Source organism: Papio anubis, chromosome 14 (genome assembly GCF_008728515.1).
Source record: "Papio anubis isolate 15944 chromosome 14, Panubis1.0, whole genome shotgun sequence".
Classification (NCBI taxonomy): Eukaryota; Metazoa; Chordata; class Mammalia; order Primates; family Cercopithecidae; genus Papio; species Papio anubis.
This window is the reverse complement of record NC_044989.1, coordinates 28629120-28644434: the sequence shown is the minus strand read 5'-3', so window position 1 is coordinate 28644434 and position 15315 is coordinate 28629120. Positions and strand designations below refer to the sequence as shown.

General features: G+C 38.7%; 1 protein-coding gene across 2 annotated transcripts in view; it reads right to left on the bottom strand.

Moving 5' to 3' along the window:
• The window catches only part of SPDYA (speedy/RINGO cell cycle regulator family member A), a 39215-nt gene that overhangs the window by 5499 nt on the left and 18401 nt on the right, over window positions 1-15315 (bottom strand). For both annotated transcript variants that reach the window (XM_003908456.3, XM_017947404.3), the window contains exons 5-6: window positions 14822-14993; window positions 4747-5044 (exon numbers count right to left, since the gene is read on the bottom strand). In XM_003908456.3, coding sequence (XP_003908505.1) covers window positions 4747-5044; window positions 14822-14993 — 470 coding nt within the window. The remainder of the gene's footprint in view (window positions 1-4746; window positions 5045-14821; window positions 14994-15315) is intronic.

Here is a 15315-nt window from a genome sequence, read left to right as displayed (position 1 = left end):
TGAAGATATCATTAAGTAAAAAATGCATTTGGGCCAGGTGCAGTGATTTACATCTGTAACCCCAGCACTTTGAGAGGCCAAGGTGGGAGGATTGCTTGAGGTCAGGAGTCCGAGACCAGCACCAGTCTGGGCAACATAGGAAGTTTCTACCAAAAAAAAAAAAAAAAAAAAAAAAAGCTGGGCATGGTGGCACATGCCTGTAGTGCCAGCTACTCAGGAGGCTGAGGTAGGAGGATCACTTGAATCAGAGGAGGTTGAGGCTACAGTGAGCCATGATCACATTACTACACTCTAGCCCAGGTGACAGAGCAAGATCCTGTCTGGTGGGGAAAAAAAGCATTTGGCTGGGCACAGTAGCTCACACTTGTAATCCCAGCACTTTGGGAGGTAGAGGTGGAGGATTGTTTAAGGCCAGGCGCCCGCCACCACGCCCAGCTAAATTTTGTATTTTTAGTAGATTTTACCATATTGGTCAGTTTGGTCTCGAACTCCTGACCTCAGGTGATCCGTCTGCCTCGGCCTCCCAAAGTGTTGGGATTACACAGGTGAGCCACTGCACCCGGCAAAAAATATTTTTAAAAAGATGCATGTAATACAGCTAACCACCAAACATCACAGCTTAGCCTAGCCTACCTTAATGTGCTCAGAACACTTACATTAGGCTACAGTTGGGCAGCATCATCTGGCAATACAGTACACTGTCAAAAATTAGTTGTTTACTCTCATGATTTCATGGCTGCCTGGAAGCTGCAGCTAGCTCACTGCCTCTGCCCAGCATCAAGAGAGACCATGATACAGCTTTCCACTGAATGCGTATAGCAACCATAGGTAAGTCAAGGACCAGCTGTATTTTCAAACTTCTGTCTGCTATTCAGAAGACCCTTCCCTTAATTCTCTGGGCAAAACAGGACTCAGTCAATGCCCAGCTAATATCTTACTTTGAAAAACCTTCACCAAACCTCTCACCCCACAGAATTCTGAAATCTTTTGTGTTCCTCAATGTTGATCATATACTTTGCATAGCCCTTATCACATTATTAACTTATATGCCCTAATTATGCCTTCATTAAGTGTAAGAATTTTAAACCTGGATGACTAGAACAGTGGTAATGACAAAAATAAGAAAATTCAAAGAATGGTTTATTTCTGAGGAAAAATTATTTGGTTTTTAGATTATTTAACAGTTGGAATGTTACATGCCTCCCTATATGATCCAGGGCTAAAGCTTGGTATATATTTTTTCCCTTGACTTCGCTTTAAAATCTCATGGGTCCTCAGATAATACATAATATATATCTATGTTTCACATGGACCAGCCCAGGCATCATAAAGCTTACAACAGCATATGGTCAGGAGAAACAATTGTAGTTTAGTTATTATAAAAATATGTTATATATTCAGATAGAACTGGGTTCCCATCTTGTTTCTGTTATTGTTTTACCTGGTAATGGTGTGACTTTTCTGAGTTTATTTTTTCATCAGTAAAATGAATATAATAAGGCCACTTCAAGATTTCTTAGGGGGTTGGGTGTTAAATGAGATTAAGTATCTAGTATGTGATTGGTGATTGTCATGTATATAAATATGTAAAGAATGTTTCACCTAAAAAAAAAGAATGCTTCCTCTATCCTTCCCAAAAGTCATTTTTAAAAATTATTATTATTTTTGAGACAAAGTTTTGCTCTTTTCACACAGGCTGGAGTACAGTGGCAGCATCTCAGCTCACTGCAACCTCCACCTCCCAGGTTCAAGTGATTCTCCTGCCTCAGCCTCCCGAGTAGCTGGGATTACAGGCATGCACCACCACGCCCAGCTAATTTTTGTATTTTTAGTAGAGACAGGGTTTTACCATGTTGGCCAGGCTAGTCTAGAACTCCTGACCTCAGGTGATCTGCCCCCTCTTGGCCTCCCAAAGTGCTGGGATTACAGGCACGAGCCACCGTGTCCAGCCCCAAAAGTCAAATTTTTGACAGTATTTTTACCCCACCTTTTCAAATTGAAAAACAGTTTGTTCTTAATAAATGTCATAAACATGTTTATCTAAAACTTTTATTTAAATGTATTGTTTTAACAAAAAATATTTTAAGGTGGGAAAATATGTCTTTACCTGCAAATTGAGGAGTTGCTTGCTTGTGTTTGAAAGAAAGATGGAAGCACTGATCACCATCTATGCTAAGTTTAGCACAGAAGTCTAAAGCAGAGCATAAACTTTTTGTGTCTTTCTTGGAGAATGCTGAATTCAGTTTTTTGCAACCACATACTATCAGATGATTCCAACCTTAGGTGGACTGGAGGAAGAAAAGTTTGCTAGTAGAGGTCACCAGCTCAGCAGCGGTTTAGGCGGTGAGAGACTCATCCCACTCCTGTAGCATCGTGTGTCCCTATTATCCTGCACTCTCCCCTCTACTTCCAATGAGCTCACTCTCCATTAAAACTATAGGAGGAAAATGAATGTATATTTTTACCGGTAAAATATGTATACAATCAATTTTCCTTTGTATTGCTTACCCTCTGACATCCTGAAACAAAGAGTTTTACAGTTAACCATGGGTTAATACTCAGAATAAAATGGCTTTGGGTAAATATTTGTTCCTTCCTGTATAGGACCTATAAATCCTAAATCATGGCTTTCACCCAGTTAAAGGATGAAAGCACACAGTTCCTTCTACAACTCCCCTAAGTTAATACCCCACTTTTCATCCACAATCCCTCAAAGACCTTTATTTTTTCTCCAAAGTATACTGACTGGCAGAGCCCCCTCTTCCCTGGGTGCACTCAAATTTCCTGTTGAGATGTCAAGGCCTATACTATGGAGGGTTATTACCGTTGATATCTACAGTGGTTGGTCGGAATAAAATACGTATAACTGCTTCTCTTTTGCTTTCTGTAAATATCTGTTCAAATTCTTGGAACTCTCTCCCAGCTCACTTCATGTAGCCTTTCAGCAGGGACTTGGTTCTTAATGCTTTCGCCACTTCCTTAGTAGTCGGCTAGAAGGCTTCTGTGGCAGCTTATTTTCACTACCAATGGCAGGATTGCATCAAAAGGGCAGTAGACCATAATATTTAGGAATTCAGGCTCTAGTTTTGAGTCAGAGACCTGGGTTCACATGTCACTCCAGCTCTTTGGGCAAATTATTTAACTTCTCTAAGCTTTAGTTTCCTTATCTGCTGAGTGGAGGTATAGTATTCACCCTAAAGTTGGCTGTGAATATTAAATGATATTATGAATACAAAATGCATTATATATTGCCTTGGACATTGTAAACATTCAGTAAAGCTTACCTATTATAAGGATCAAAGAGTAAAGGAAGCTGGGAGAGGAAGGATGCTAAAAGACAATTTTTTTAAATAGATGGGGTCTTGCTGTGTTTCCCAGGATGGTCTCAAACTCCTGGCCTCAAGTGATCCTCTTGCCTCAGCATAATAAAAAATATGCCTGAAGATGTTGAAAAGGAAGAGACTATATACTGCAGTGCAAATTTGTTGAGTGATTACTATGGTCAAGAAATAGAACAATGACTGAGGCATAACCCCTATCTTCAAGAATCTTATGGTCTAGTTTCTCCCTTAGTAAAGCTTCAGTAGCCACTATTAATCTCTTTGTGGTAAAAACAAATAGGTAAAATTCTGAAATAATGCAGGTGTGTTAATTTCTCATGATAGAATTAGAAAGGACCATGAAAAATCTGTCTGCCCTGTCTTGAGATGGGTGAAAATCTGGAAGGCTTTGTAAGTAGAAAGGATCACTGATAGTAGTAGAATATTATTCTAGTGCTATTTCTAGACATTTCTAGAAAATAAATGTCAGATAATACTATATATAAAATAATTTGAACGAAATTATGGTGCAGTTGTATTTTTTCCAGCTAATAAGATTCTTTTCTAATTAATACACTATTGCTGAAAGCCACTTAAATCCCAACAAAATGAAATATATAAAGAAATTATGGTACTTATACCACATCAGAATTTAAAATCAGGTTTTGGGCTGGGTGCGGTAGCTCACGCCCGTAATCCCAGCATTTTAGGAGGCTGAGAAAGACAGATCACTTGAGGCCAGGAGTTCGAGACCAGCCTGGCCAACATGGTGAAACCCTTCACTACTAAAAACACAAAAACTATCTGGGCATGGTGGCACATGTCTATAATCCGAGATACTTAGGAGGCTGAGGCATGAGAATCAGCCAAATCCGGGAGGTGGAGGCTGCAGTGAGCAGAGATTGTCCCACTGCACTCCAGCCTGGGCAACAGAGTCAGACTCTGTTTCAAAAAAAAAAAAAAGAAACTGGTTTTGGAGGACTCAGTAATGACATAGGAAAATACTTTGTGATAAATGAAAAAAGCAAGCCTAGATATAGTATGGTTCTAATTTTGTTAGAAAAGTATACAGAAGGAAACCAATAGTTGGAAGGTGAGATTACAAGTAAATTTATTTTCTTCTTGAAACCCTTTTGAACAAAATAAACATTTCAAAAAAATGATTCAGGCTCTTAAAATACTGAGGCTTATGGTGCATTAGTTTTCAACTTAACATAGGTCACATTAAAAATCTGTTTAGTTGGGTCACTACAAAACAGATATGGACACAAGACAAAAAGTAACTGAAAGGGGAGAAAGTTTCAAGATTAATTTAACTCATATTGTTGAAGTATATAAATTATTATGTATCCCTGCCAGCAAGGACTGACTAGAGCTCAGTAAACAACATGCATAAATCTAATTCTGGCATATTACTAAATCATACCTTGAGAACTGGTATAAGCTTGAGAAGGATCATCTATTATGTCCATTGACAGTGAGTTGTATGATTCCTGAGAATGTTTTTCTGTCACCCCTGCTGTATGACTGGATAAAGATGATGATGAAGACAATCCCAGTCTAACATATCTTCTTTTTTTACCACAGAGTGAACAATCTACTGGTGTGGCACTAGGTCCCCGGGGCAGCTGAACTTCATCTCTGTTGTAGTTTCTGACAGCTCCACTGTGATGAACAGAGCGTTCTCTTTGCCAGATATAATGGGTTGGTGCAATGGCCATAACCTATAATGGAAAGCTTACTTTTAGAATTTTAGTAATATTTCAAAATTTACTAAAATTGAGTTCAAAAATTATAACTCAAGAACAACTGTCTCTAAAGTGAAGATAAAAATCCAAATTGCTGATTTATAAAACAAAACACTTCCAGATAAGGCTGGGAGGATCATCACTAAAAAGTGACTCATTGCTTGGATCTTTAAGACAATAATCGACAAAGTAAATTATTTTAAACAGGAAATAGGACTGAAGCAACCTTCCAGGTTATTGGGGTATTTATTTTTCAATTCTGAATATTCTAAGTTTGGGAAAGATAATACAGTTACTCCAAAACAATATGTAATTCTTAACTTTGGAATGTATTGGGTTAAAAAACAATTAATTGGCCAGGCACGGTGGCTCACACCTGTAATCCCAGCATTTTGGGAGGCCAAGGCAGGCAGATCATGAGGTCAGGCGATCAAGACCATCCTGGCTAACACGGTGAAACCCCATCTCTACTAAAAATACAAAAAAAATTAGCCGGGCGTGGTTGCGAGTGCCTGTAGTCCCAGCTACTTGGGAGGCTGAGGCAGGAGAGTGGCATGAACCTGGGAGGTGGAGCTTGCAGTGGGCAGAGATCACCCCACTGCACTCTAGCCTGGGCGACAGAGCGAGACTCCATCTCAAAAAAAAAAAAAAAAAAAAAAGGAAAAATAAAATAGCAAAGATGGGAATGGGTGCGGTGGCTCACGCCTGTAATCCCAACACTTTAGAAGGCTGAGGCAGGTGGATTGCTTGAGCTGAGGAGTTCGAAACCCAGCCTGGGCAACAGTGTTCCTAAAATTTGATACTTGGCCCTCTGTTTTTCTGTGTATATACTCTCCCTCTCTGTGATCTCAAGAGGTAGTAAAGTATAGGTGTTAAAAGCACTGACTTTCAAAACCAACCCAGTCAGCTTCTCCTCTCCCTGTCAGGGAGGAGAATGGGGAGGAATGGGGAGGAGACAGATATAGGCATAAAAAATTTAAAAACAAAACAAAACAAAAAAAAAAGCACTGACTCTGGAGTCAGACTGCCTTGGTTTGAATACTGGAGTGCTGCTTTAATTATTGTGTGTCCTTGGAGAAGTCACTTAACCTCTCTGTTCCTTAAGTTTCTTATCTGGGATTACCTAGCTAGATTTAAGAATTGTGAGAGTTAATACATGGGCAATACTTAGAACAGTGCCTGGAAAGTTCTTTAAAAGTATTAATATTACTTTCACCTTGAATCTCTTAAATACTCTAAGCATCATTTATATGTAATGACTTTTACCATACCTGTTGACCATTCATTTAATTACATCCAGTTACTGCCTTAAATTCATGTCTATATACCAAATTCCTTTATCTCCCCAAAGAATCCAGTTTGCTTCTGTAGCCTTCCTTATTTCCATTATGGAACCCATTACTCTTCCTGTTATATAGATTTGAAACTGACAGTTCCCTCTCCAATGTACCCTATATCCAACTGGTCACTAGGTAATGATAATTATAATTTTTTAACATTTCTAACATGTGTTTCATTTTCTTCAGCACTGCTATCAATTTTCGTCACACCCTTGTTTCCCGCTATAGCAAGTTTAGCAGTTTCCAATACATTCCCTATATTGGATCTCTTCTGCATACTGTCATTGGATTATTCTATCAAAACATACTACTTATCTCATTGCTTTCTAAATTCCTAATCTGGAATCAAGTAATAGATAGTGAAGAACTCAGCTATGATGATATTGTGGCATCTTGGCCAGAATATTAACTGGAATAGAGAAAAACTTCTTAATTAAATTGCTACCCTCCATGATGCATGAAAGGGGCTGGAAGTGTAGTCTAACTCTCTCATTAGATAGGCATCCTCCCTAATGTGTGAACCAGTTTAGAAATTAAGCCATCACCAATGTAATAAAATCCCACCTCAAAGGAGTTGTTGATAAGATCATCAGGTAAGAAGATAAAAATCAGAATAAACAAAGAAATAGTCCACTCTTTTCTGGAGAAGCCCTACATATATTTTCCAATTTAATCACACCTCATCTCTTTCCAAAAAAGAATGAGGCAGCTGACAAAAAAGGGGGAAAAATTTCATTGAATTTAGACCCAAAAGGGAAATTTCGACTAAAAGGGGAAAGCAGACATGCCAGTAATAAAATGTAATAGAGTCGATGTGGTCAAGGATAATACCTGGCTATTAGCTTCTTTGCAGCCAAGATTAAAAAAATAAAAGAGACAAATTACAAAACTCATTATTTGAAAAGACAGCACTTGTTCTTTCTTATGTCAGTGGTGTATAATGCAAAGAGCACTAAGTTTAAGTACGTTGGGTCTGCTACTTATTAACTTCATGGCCATGGACAAATCACAATCTTACTAAGCCACAGTTTTTGCATCTGTGAAACGGAGAGAATACCGAGGCTATTTAATTCCCAAGACAAGATATAAATGCATTTTCTAAACTAACCAATATGAGAAGCTTATATGGAGGCTAGATGTCACAGAAAAAAGAGAACACTAGGAAGTCATTAGATGTTCTGCATCTGCCACTTCTGTGATTTTGAGTAAATCCCAGCCTCTTTGGTCCTCAGTTTCATTAGCTGTGAAATGGGGATGCCACCACCCTCACAGCTATTTGTGTGATAATTTCTGGGAAAAGTCATAATTTGTAAAGCACTATGCAAATGTAAAGTATTATTATTGTAAGCTAGTTTGTAGCTACTATCCTAACGAGGTTATTTTAGGATATGAGACTAAAGAAATGTTTCATTTGGCAGTATGCTAGGCTTTCAGTAACAAATGTATAGAATAGTTAAATTTTCAACAGTATGTCTTGCTACTTCAGGAATGGGAATGGGGTGAAATAATACTTCTTTACAATAAACTCCCAGGGCACTGAACTTGGTGTGTTATTGATAAAGTAGTTGTCCAGTGAACACTTAACAGAACAGGATAAAATCTACTAGGCAGTTACCTTTTCTATACTCCAACATGATTCAAATGTACCTTGTTGGAACAGCCAAAAAACAGCTTCTCTATCTGCCACTGGAGTAAGAGGCAGTGCAAAGTGAGCTCAGTGAATAATTATAGTTTATTGTTTCCCTATTTCATGGATAAGAAGGTATGAAACAGAATTGGAAGTTCTATTCATTTGATCAGTCAACAAATATTTATTGACTACCCACTATGTGCCAGGCACTGTTCTAGGCTCTGGAGATAGGATAAGAACAAAATACGGCTGGGTATTCACACCTGTAATCCAGCACTTTGGGAGGCTGAGGCAGGTGGATCACTTGAGATCAGGAGTTTGAGACCAGCCTGGCCACCATGGTGAAAACCCTGTCTCTACTAAAAATACAAAATAGCTGGGCGTAGTGGTGCATGCCTGTAATCCCAGCTATAATCCTAGCTACTTGGGAGACTGAGGCAGGAGAATTGCTTGAACCCAGGAGGTGGAGGTTGCAGTGAGCCGAGATTGCGCCACTGCACTCCGGCCTGCGTGACAGAATGTAACTCTGTCTAAAAATTAAAAAAAAAAATAAAAAAAAATAAAAAAAACCAAAATAGGGTCAGGCACTGTGGCTCACGTCTGTAATCCCAGAACTTTGGGAGGCCAAGGTGGGAGGATTGCTTGAGCCCAAGAGTTCAAGGTTGCAGTGAGCTATGATTGCACACTGTAGCCTGCAGCCTGGGTAACAGAATGAGACCCTGTCTCAAAAACAAAAACAAAACAAAACAAACAAACAAAAGCAAAACAAAGATCCTGCTCTCTTGGAATCTGTATTTTAGTGGGAGGAAGTTTGTTAGCAAGATAAATAAGTAAAAAGGAGTCTGTTATATGATGGTTGAGTGCTATGAGGAAAATTGGAACTGAGAAAGGGAATACAGAGTAATAGTAGGAGGAACTACTTTTAATTTTAACAGCTTTGAAATGTAATTAAAATACCTTACAATTCACCCAATTGAAATGTACAATTCAATGATATTCAATATATTCAGAGTTGAGCAACCATAACCACACTCAATTTTGAAATATTTTCATCACTCTATAAATAAAGCAATCACACTCCATTTTCTCCTTTCTGTCGCCCATAGTAACTACTAATCTACTTTGTGTCTCTGAATTTGTCTATTCTGGACCTTTCATATAAATTGAATCATACAATATGTTGTCCTTTGTGACAGGCTTCTTTTATGTAGCATAATCTTTTCAAGGTTACCTGCATTGTAGTTTGTACCAGGTACTTCATTCCTTTTAATTGCCAAGTAATATTTCATTGTAGGGATATACCTTATTTTGTTTATCCATTCTGTCAGCCGATGGACATTTATGTTGTTTCTACTTTGGCTATTATGAATAATGCTATGAACATTCATGTTAAAGTTTTTTATGTGGACATAGTTTTGTTTTTATCCTTTGGCATATATAGCTAGGACTAGACTTTCTGGGTCATATGGTAACTTTATGTTAGCCTTGTGAGGAATTGTCAGACTGTATGCAAAGCAACTTCCCCATTTTACATTTCCATAAGAAATGTATGAGTGTTCCAGTATCTCCACATCCTCTCCAATACTTTTATTTTTGTTTATAGCCATCATAGTGGGTGTGAAGTAATATCTCATGGTGCTTTTGATTTGCAATTCCTGATAGCTAATGATGTTGAACATCTTTTCAAGTGTGTGTGTGTGTGTGTGTGTGTGTGTGTGTGTTAGCAATTTGCATACTTTGGAGAAATGTCTATTTGGATTCTTTGCCCATTTTTTAAATTGATTGTCTTTTTATTGTTAAGTTGTAAAGCTCTTTATATTTCTAGATACAAGACACTTATCAAATAGATGACTTGCAAAAACATTTTTTTCATTTTGTAGGTCATCTCTTCACTTGGTATCCTTTGAAGGACAAAAAGTTTTAATTTTGATGATGTCTATTTTATATCTTCTTTTGTTACTTGTTACTTTTGGTATCATATCTAAGAAACCTAATTCAAGGTCATGAAGACTTATCTCTATGTTTTCTTCTAAGAGTTTTATGGTTTTAGGTTTTACATTTAGGTCTTTGATCCATTTTGAGTTAATTTTTATATATGGTATGAACCAGAGGTTCGGCTTCATTATTTTGCATGTAGATATCCAGTCGTCCCAGCACCATTTGTTGAAAAGACTACACTTTCCCCATTGAATTTTCTTGGTACCCTTGTCAAAATTCAATTGAACATAATTGTGAGGGCACTTCTATTCCATGGAGGGAGATACTACTCTATATAAGGTGATAAGGAGAGGTCTCTCTGAGGTGACATTTAAGCAGAATCCTGAATGTAGTTAGGAAGTGAAGCATACTGACATCTGGGGAACAACATTCTAGGTTATGGGAATAGTAAGTGCAAAGACCATGAGATGGGAGTGTAACTGGTATCTTTGAGGTAAGGAGGCTGGTGTAGCTTGAATGGAAGAGCAAAGATTTGAGATGAAATCAAAGAGATAAGAGAGGAGGGCTGATAGACCATGTTGGACCATGACAGGGACTTTGTCTTTTACCCTATGTATGACTGGAAGATACTGGAGGCTTTTGAATAGAGAAGTCATTATTTGACTTACCTAAAAAAAAAAAAAAAAAAAAAATTACTCTGGCAGCTGTATGAAGAATAGATTATAGCTGCGTATGGTGGCTCACACCTGCAATCCCAGCACTTTGGGAGGCCAAGGTGGGAGGATTGCTTGGGCACAGGAGTTTGAGACCAGCCTGGGCAACATAGCGAGATCCCATCTCTACAAAAAATAAATTGGCTGGGCATGGTGGCACATGCCTGTAGTCTCAGCTACTTGGGAGGCTAAGGCAGGAGATCACTTGAGTCTAGGAGGTTAAGGCTGCAGTGAGCCATGATCACACCACTGCACTCCTGCCTGGGTAACAGAGTAAGACCCTGTCTTTTTTTTAAAAAAAAAAGGTGGGGGGTGGGAGAGACTATTTGGAAACTTATGCCAGTAATTGAGGCAAGAGGTGACAATTTAAAAGTACACTATTAGTGGTGGAGGTGGTGAGAAATGGTAGGATGCTGGATATTTTTTCAACGTACAAATATAAGAAAAAGAAGGGTAAATGGAAATAATTGTTTTGGCCCGAGCAACTAAAATGATAGAGTTGCTACTTATGAATATGTGGAAGACTGCAGGAGGAGCAGATCTGGAGGTCTGTGTCAAGGAGTCAGGAGTTCAATTTTAGGCATGTTAAGTTTGAGGTATCAATTACACAAAAAATATCAACAGGCGATTTGGTATGCAGATCTGGAATTGGAAGAAATTATTAGTTGTTAGTGTTAAAGCCTTGAGAGTGAATGGGGTCACCTAATAAGTTAATACCAATAGAAAGGAGAAGAGATCCTAAGTCAGCCCTGGGGCACTCTAATGAAGTTGGTGAGGTAAAAAGGAACTGGCAAAAGTGACTGAAAAAAACCTGGTATCCTCAAGACCAAGTGAAAACAGTGTTTCAGGAAGAAATGAGGGATAGTGTCAAATGCTGCTATATTGAGTAGATTGAGGACTACAAATTAACCTTGGGATTTGGCCATATAGAGATATTTGGTGGCCTGACAAGTTTCTACAGAATGAGGGAAAAAAGACTTTATATAACAGGTTCAAAGAGAATGGAAAGAACAGAAGTAGAGACAGAATACAAGCAATTCTTCAAGGAGTTTGGTTATAAGGAAGGCAAAGCAGAGAAATGTAGTGGTAGCTGGGGGATAAAGTTTTCGTTTTTATTTTTATTGATGGATATCTTAGAGCAATTCTATATTCTGAATTCTATATTCTGAATAAAATAAAAAATGTGAAATGCTGGAAAGGGGACAATTACTGGAATGTGATGTCCTTGAGAAAGCAAGAGAAGATGAGATCTAGTGCACAAGTAGAGGGAATGGACTGGGATAGGAGCAAAGATCATTCTTTCACAATAACAAAGGGAAGGCAGAATATAGGGGTATGCATGTAGGTAGGATGGACGATAAGATGTGAGCATGTGGACAGTCTGTTCTGCTTCTGTCTTCTCAGTAAAAGAGAATAATGCGTGATTGTTGTAATTGAAGTGTGAGGACAGAGATGGGAGATATTAGAAGTGTACTAGATTTTTCACTTCATTACATTTACAGTTTATTGTTTAGACAATAGATAAGCAAATAAATAATTACAAATTTTATTCAGTGCTACAGAAAGAAACAAAGTATTGTGATAAGGATAACGGAATTAAATTCATTTAAATAAGGTGACCTTTTTGAAGAGGAAAAACAAGTTCCATTAATATCTTTTTAAATGTTGCTAAATTTTAAAATTATGAAAAAGCATTAGGAATAATATAACAAACATTCATATCCCTACTGCCTGTAATTAATAGATGTAATACTGCTATTATTGTTCAAGCCTTTTTTATTTTTATTTTTTGGGACAGGGTCTTGCTCTGTTGCTGAGGCTGGAGTGCAGTGGCATAATCATGGCTCACTGCAGCCTGAATCTCCTGGGCTCAGGTGATTCTCACACCACAGCCTCTCAAGTAGCTAGAACTACAGGTGTGCACCACCACACCTACCTAATTTTTTGTATTTTTTGTGGAGACGGTGTTTTGCCATGTTACCCAGGCTGGTCTTGAACTCCTGGACTCAAGCGATCCAGGCCACCTTAGCCTCCAAAAGTGCTGGGATTACAGATGTGAGCTACCATGCCTGGCTGCCATTTTTAAATTAAAAGAAATAATATAGTTTCTGGTAGATACTTACTAAGTGCTCACTAAGTCAATGTATATTAATAAATAAGTTAATTCTATCAAATCTTAAGATTTGCAAGTATATAAACTAGCCCACATTTATCATATTTTTCTGAACTAATACTACAGCTTACAGTGACCACTGCTTTCCATTTAATTTTCTACTCTAGAATTTTTCTGTAGTTTGAAATACTGACTTTATTAAAAATCAGAACATTTGGCCGGGCGTGGTGGCTCAAGCCTGTAATCCCAGCACTTTGGGAGGCTGAGACGGGTGGATCACGAGGTCAGGAGATCGAGACCATCCTGGCTAACACGGTGAAACCCCGTCTCTACTAAAAAATACAAAAAACTAGCCGGGCGAGGTGGCAGGCGCCTGTAATCCCAGCTACTCAGGAGGCTGAGGCAGGAGAATGGCGTAAACCTGGGAGGCGGAGCTTGCAGTGAGCTGAGATCCGGCCACTGCACTCCAGCCTGGGCGACAGAGCGAGACTTCGTCTCAAAAAAAAAAAAAAATCAGAACATCTGATAAAATAACTTGATTATTAAATTTTTAGTGTCCTGCTGATTTATCCTAATAAGATTTAGCATCAAGGAAACAATATATTCTATGTGAAAAGAGTTATGATTTTAAAAAAATTTAAATTGTATACCATTTAATACACATGTTAAATAGTGTTTCAATTTTGGGAACCTGAAATTTCACATACTTTATTGAGCAGAAATTATTATTCAACTCCAGTGTTATTCTAATCCTAAGTAAGATATTTTGGTCTGTTCATATCACCCTTTTTCAATATATTGATGATCCTTTAGACAGAAGTACACTAAAATAAAAGCACTTACTATAAGCCGGGCGTGGTGGCTCACGCCTGTAATCCCAGCACTTTGGGAGGCTGAGGCGGGTGGATCACGAGGTCAGGAGATCGAGACCATCCTGGCTAACATGGTGAAACCCTGTCTCTACTAAAAATACAAAACATTAGCCGGGCATGGTGGCGGGTGCCTGTAGTCCCAGCTACTCGGGAGGCTGAGGCAGGAGAATGGTGTGAACCCGAGAGACGGAGGTTGCAGTGAGCCGAGATTGCAGCACTGCACTCCAGCCTGGGCGACAGAGCGAGACTCTGTCTCAAAAAAAAAAAAAAAAAAGTACGTACTATAGAAGTAGGCTGCTCTGAAAAATAGAAATAACAATTTTTTGTTTGTTTGTTTTTGAGATGGAGTCTTGCTCTGTTGCCCAGGCTGAAGTACAGTGGACCATCTCAGCTTACCGCAACCTCCGCCTCCTGGGTTTAAGTGATTCTCCTGCCTCAGCCTCCCAAGTAGCTGGGATTACAGGCATCGGCCACCCCATTTGGCTAATTTTTGTATTTTTCTTTTTCTTTTCCTTTTTTGAGACGGAGTCTCACTCTGTCGCCCAGGCTGGAGTGCAGTGGTGCAATCTATGCTCACTGTAAGCTCCGCCTCCTGGGTTTACACCATTCTCCTGCCTCAGCCTCCCGAGTAGGTGGGACTACAGGTGTCCGCCACCACGCTCGGCTAATTTTTTTGCATTTTTAGTAGAGACGGGGTTTCACTATGTTAGTCAAGATGGTCTCAATCTCCTGACCTCGTTATCTGCCCGCCTCGGCCTCCCAAAGTGCTGGGATTACAGGCATGAGCCACTGCACCCAGCCTAATTTTTGTATTTTTAGTAGAGATGGGGTTTCACCATATTGGCCAGGCTGGTCTCAAACTCCTGACCTCAGGAGATCCACCTGCCTCAGCCTCCCAAAGTGCGGGGACTACAGCCGTGAGCACGGCTTGCCTGGATGACAGTTTTTAGTTATGGTGATAACAAGACAGCAACATTGTAATACACAAGTTGTATTCATGGCAATGATCAATGGTCTACTCTACATATTAAAAAAAAAAAAAAAAAACCCAGAATACCAAAACATTAGAAGCACATTTAAAAAACAAGGATAATTAGATAAACAGAAAACAAAAATTACATATGTAAAGTTTTTTTAAAATTCTTACCTCCTCACAACATCGCCTGCTTACAATAGCCCTATAGTCAATTCTATCCCAGAGCTGGTCCCTTAACTTTAAGAAATTAGGGAACAATTTTCTCCAGTTTTTCCCTAAAGCCCATGGAAAAATTTCATACTTGGTTTCTTCTTCATCTTCTTCAACTGTATTAGCCAGATACCTAACAAAGAAGATCACAACCCAAAAAAGAAATGGGTAAAGGACAGAAACAGGTAGTTCACACACACCAAAAGATATAAAAGTGGCTTATAAACACATGAAAGGTGTTTAATGTTACTTAAAGAAATGCAGTTCAAAAATCGAGATTCAGTTAATTTTACCTTGTTGGGTTCTAGGTATTTCTTATTCCTACAAATCTTGAGCTTTGTTCTGGGATGCAGTTAAAATTACTTTGAAATAGTTTGATTCTTTCAGATGTTGCTTTTATGATTTTTTAGGTGGATCTGGAACAATGTTCAGTCTGGGGCTAGTTATTCCTCACT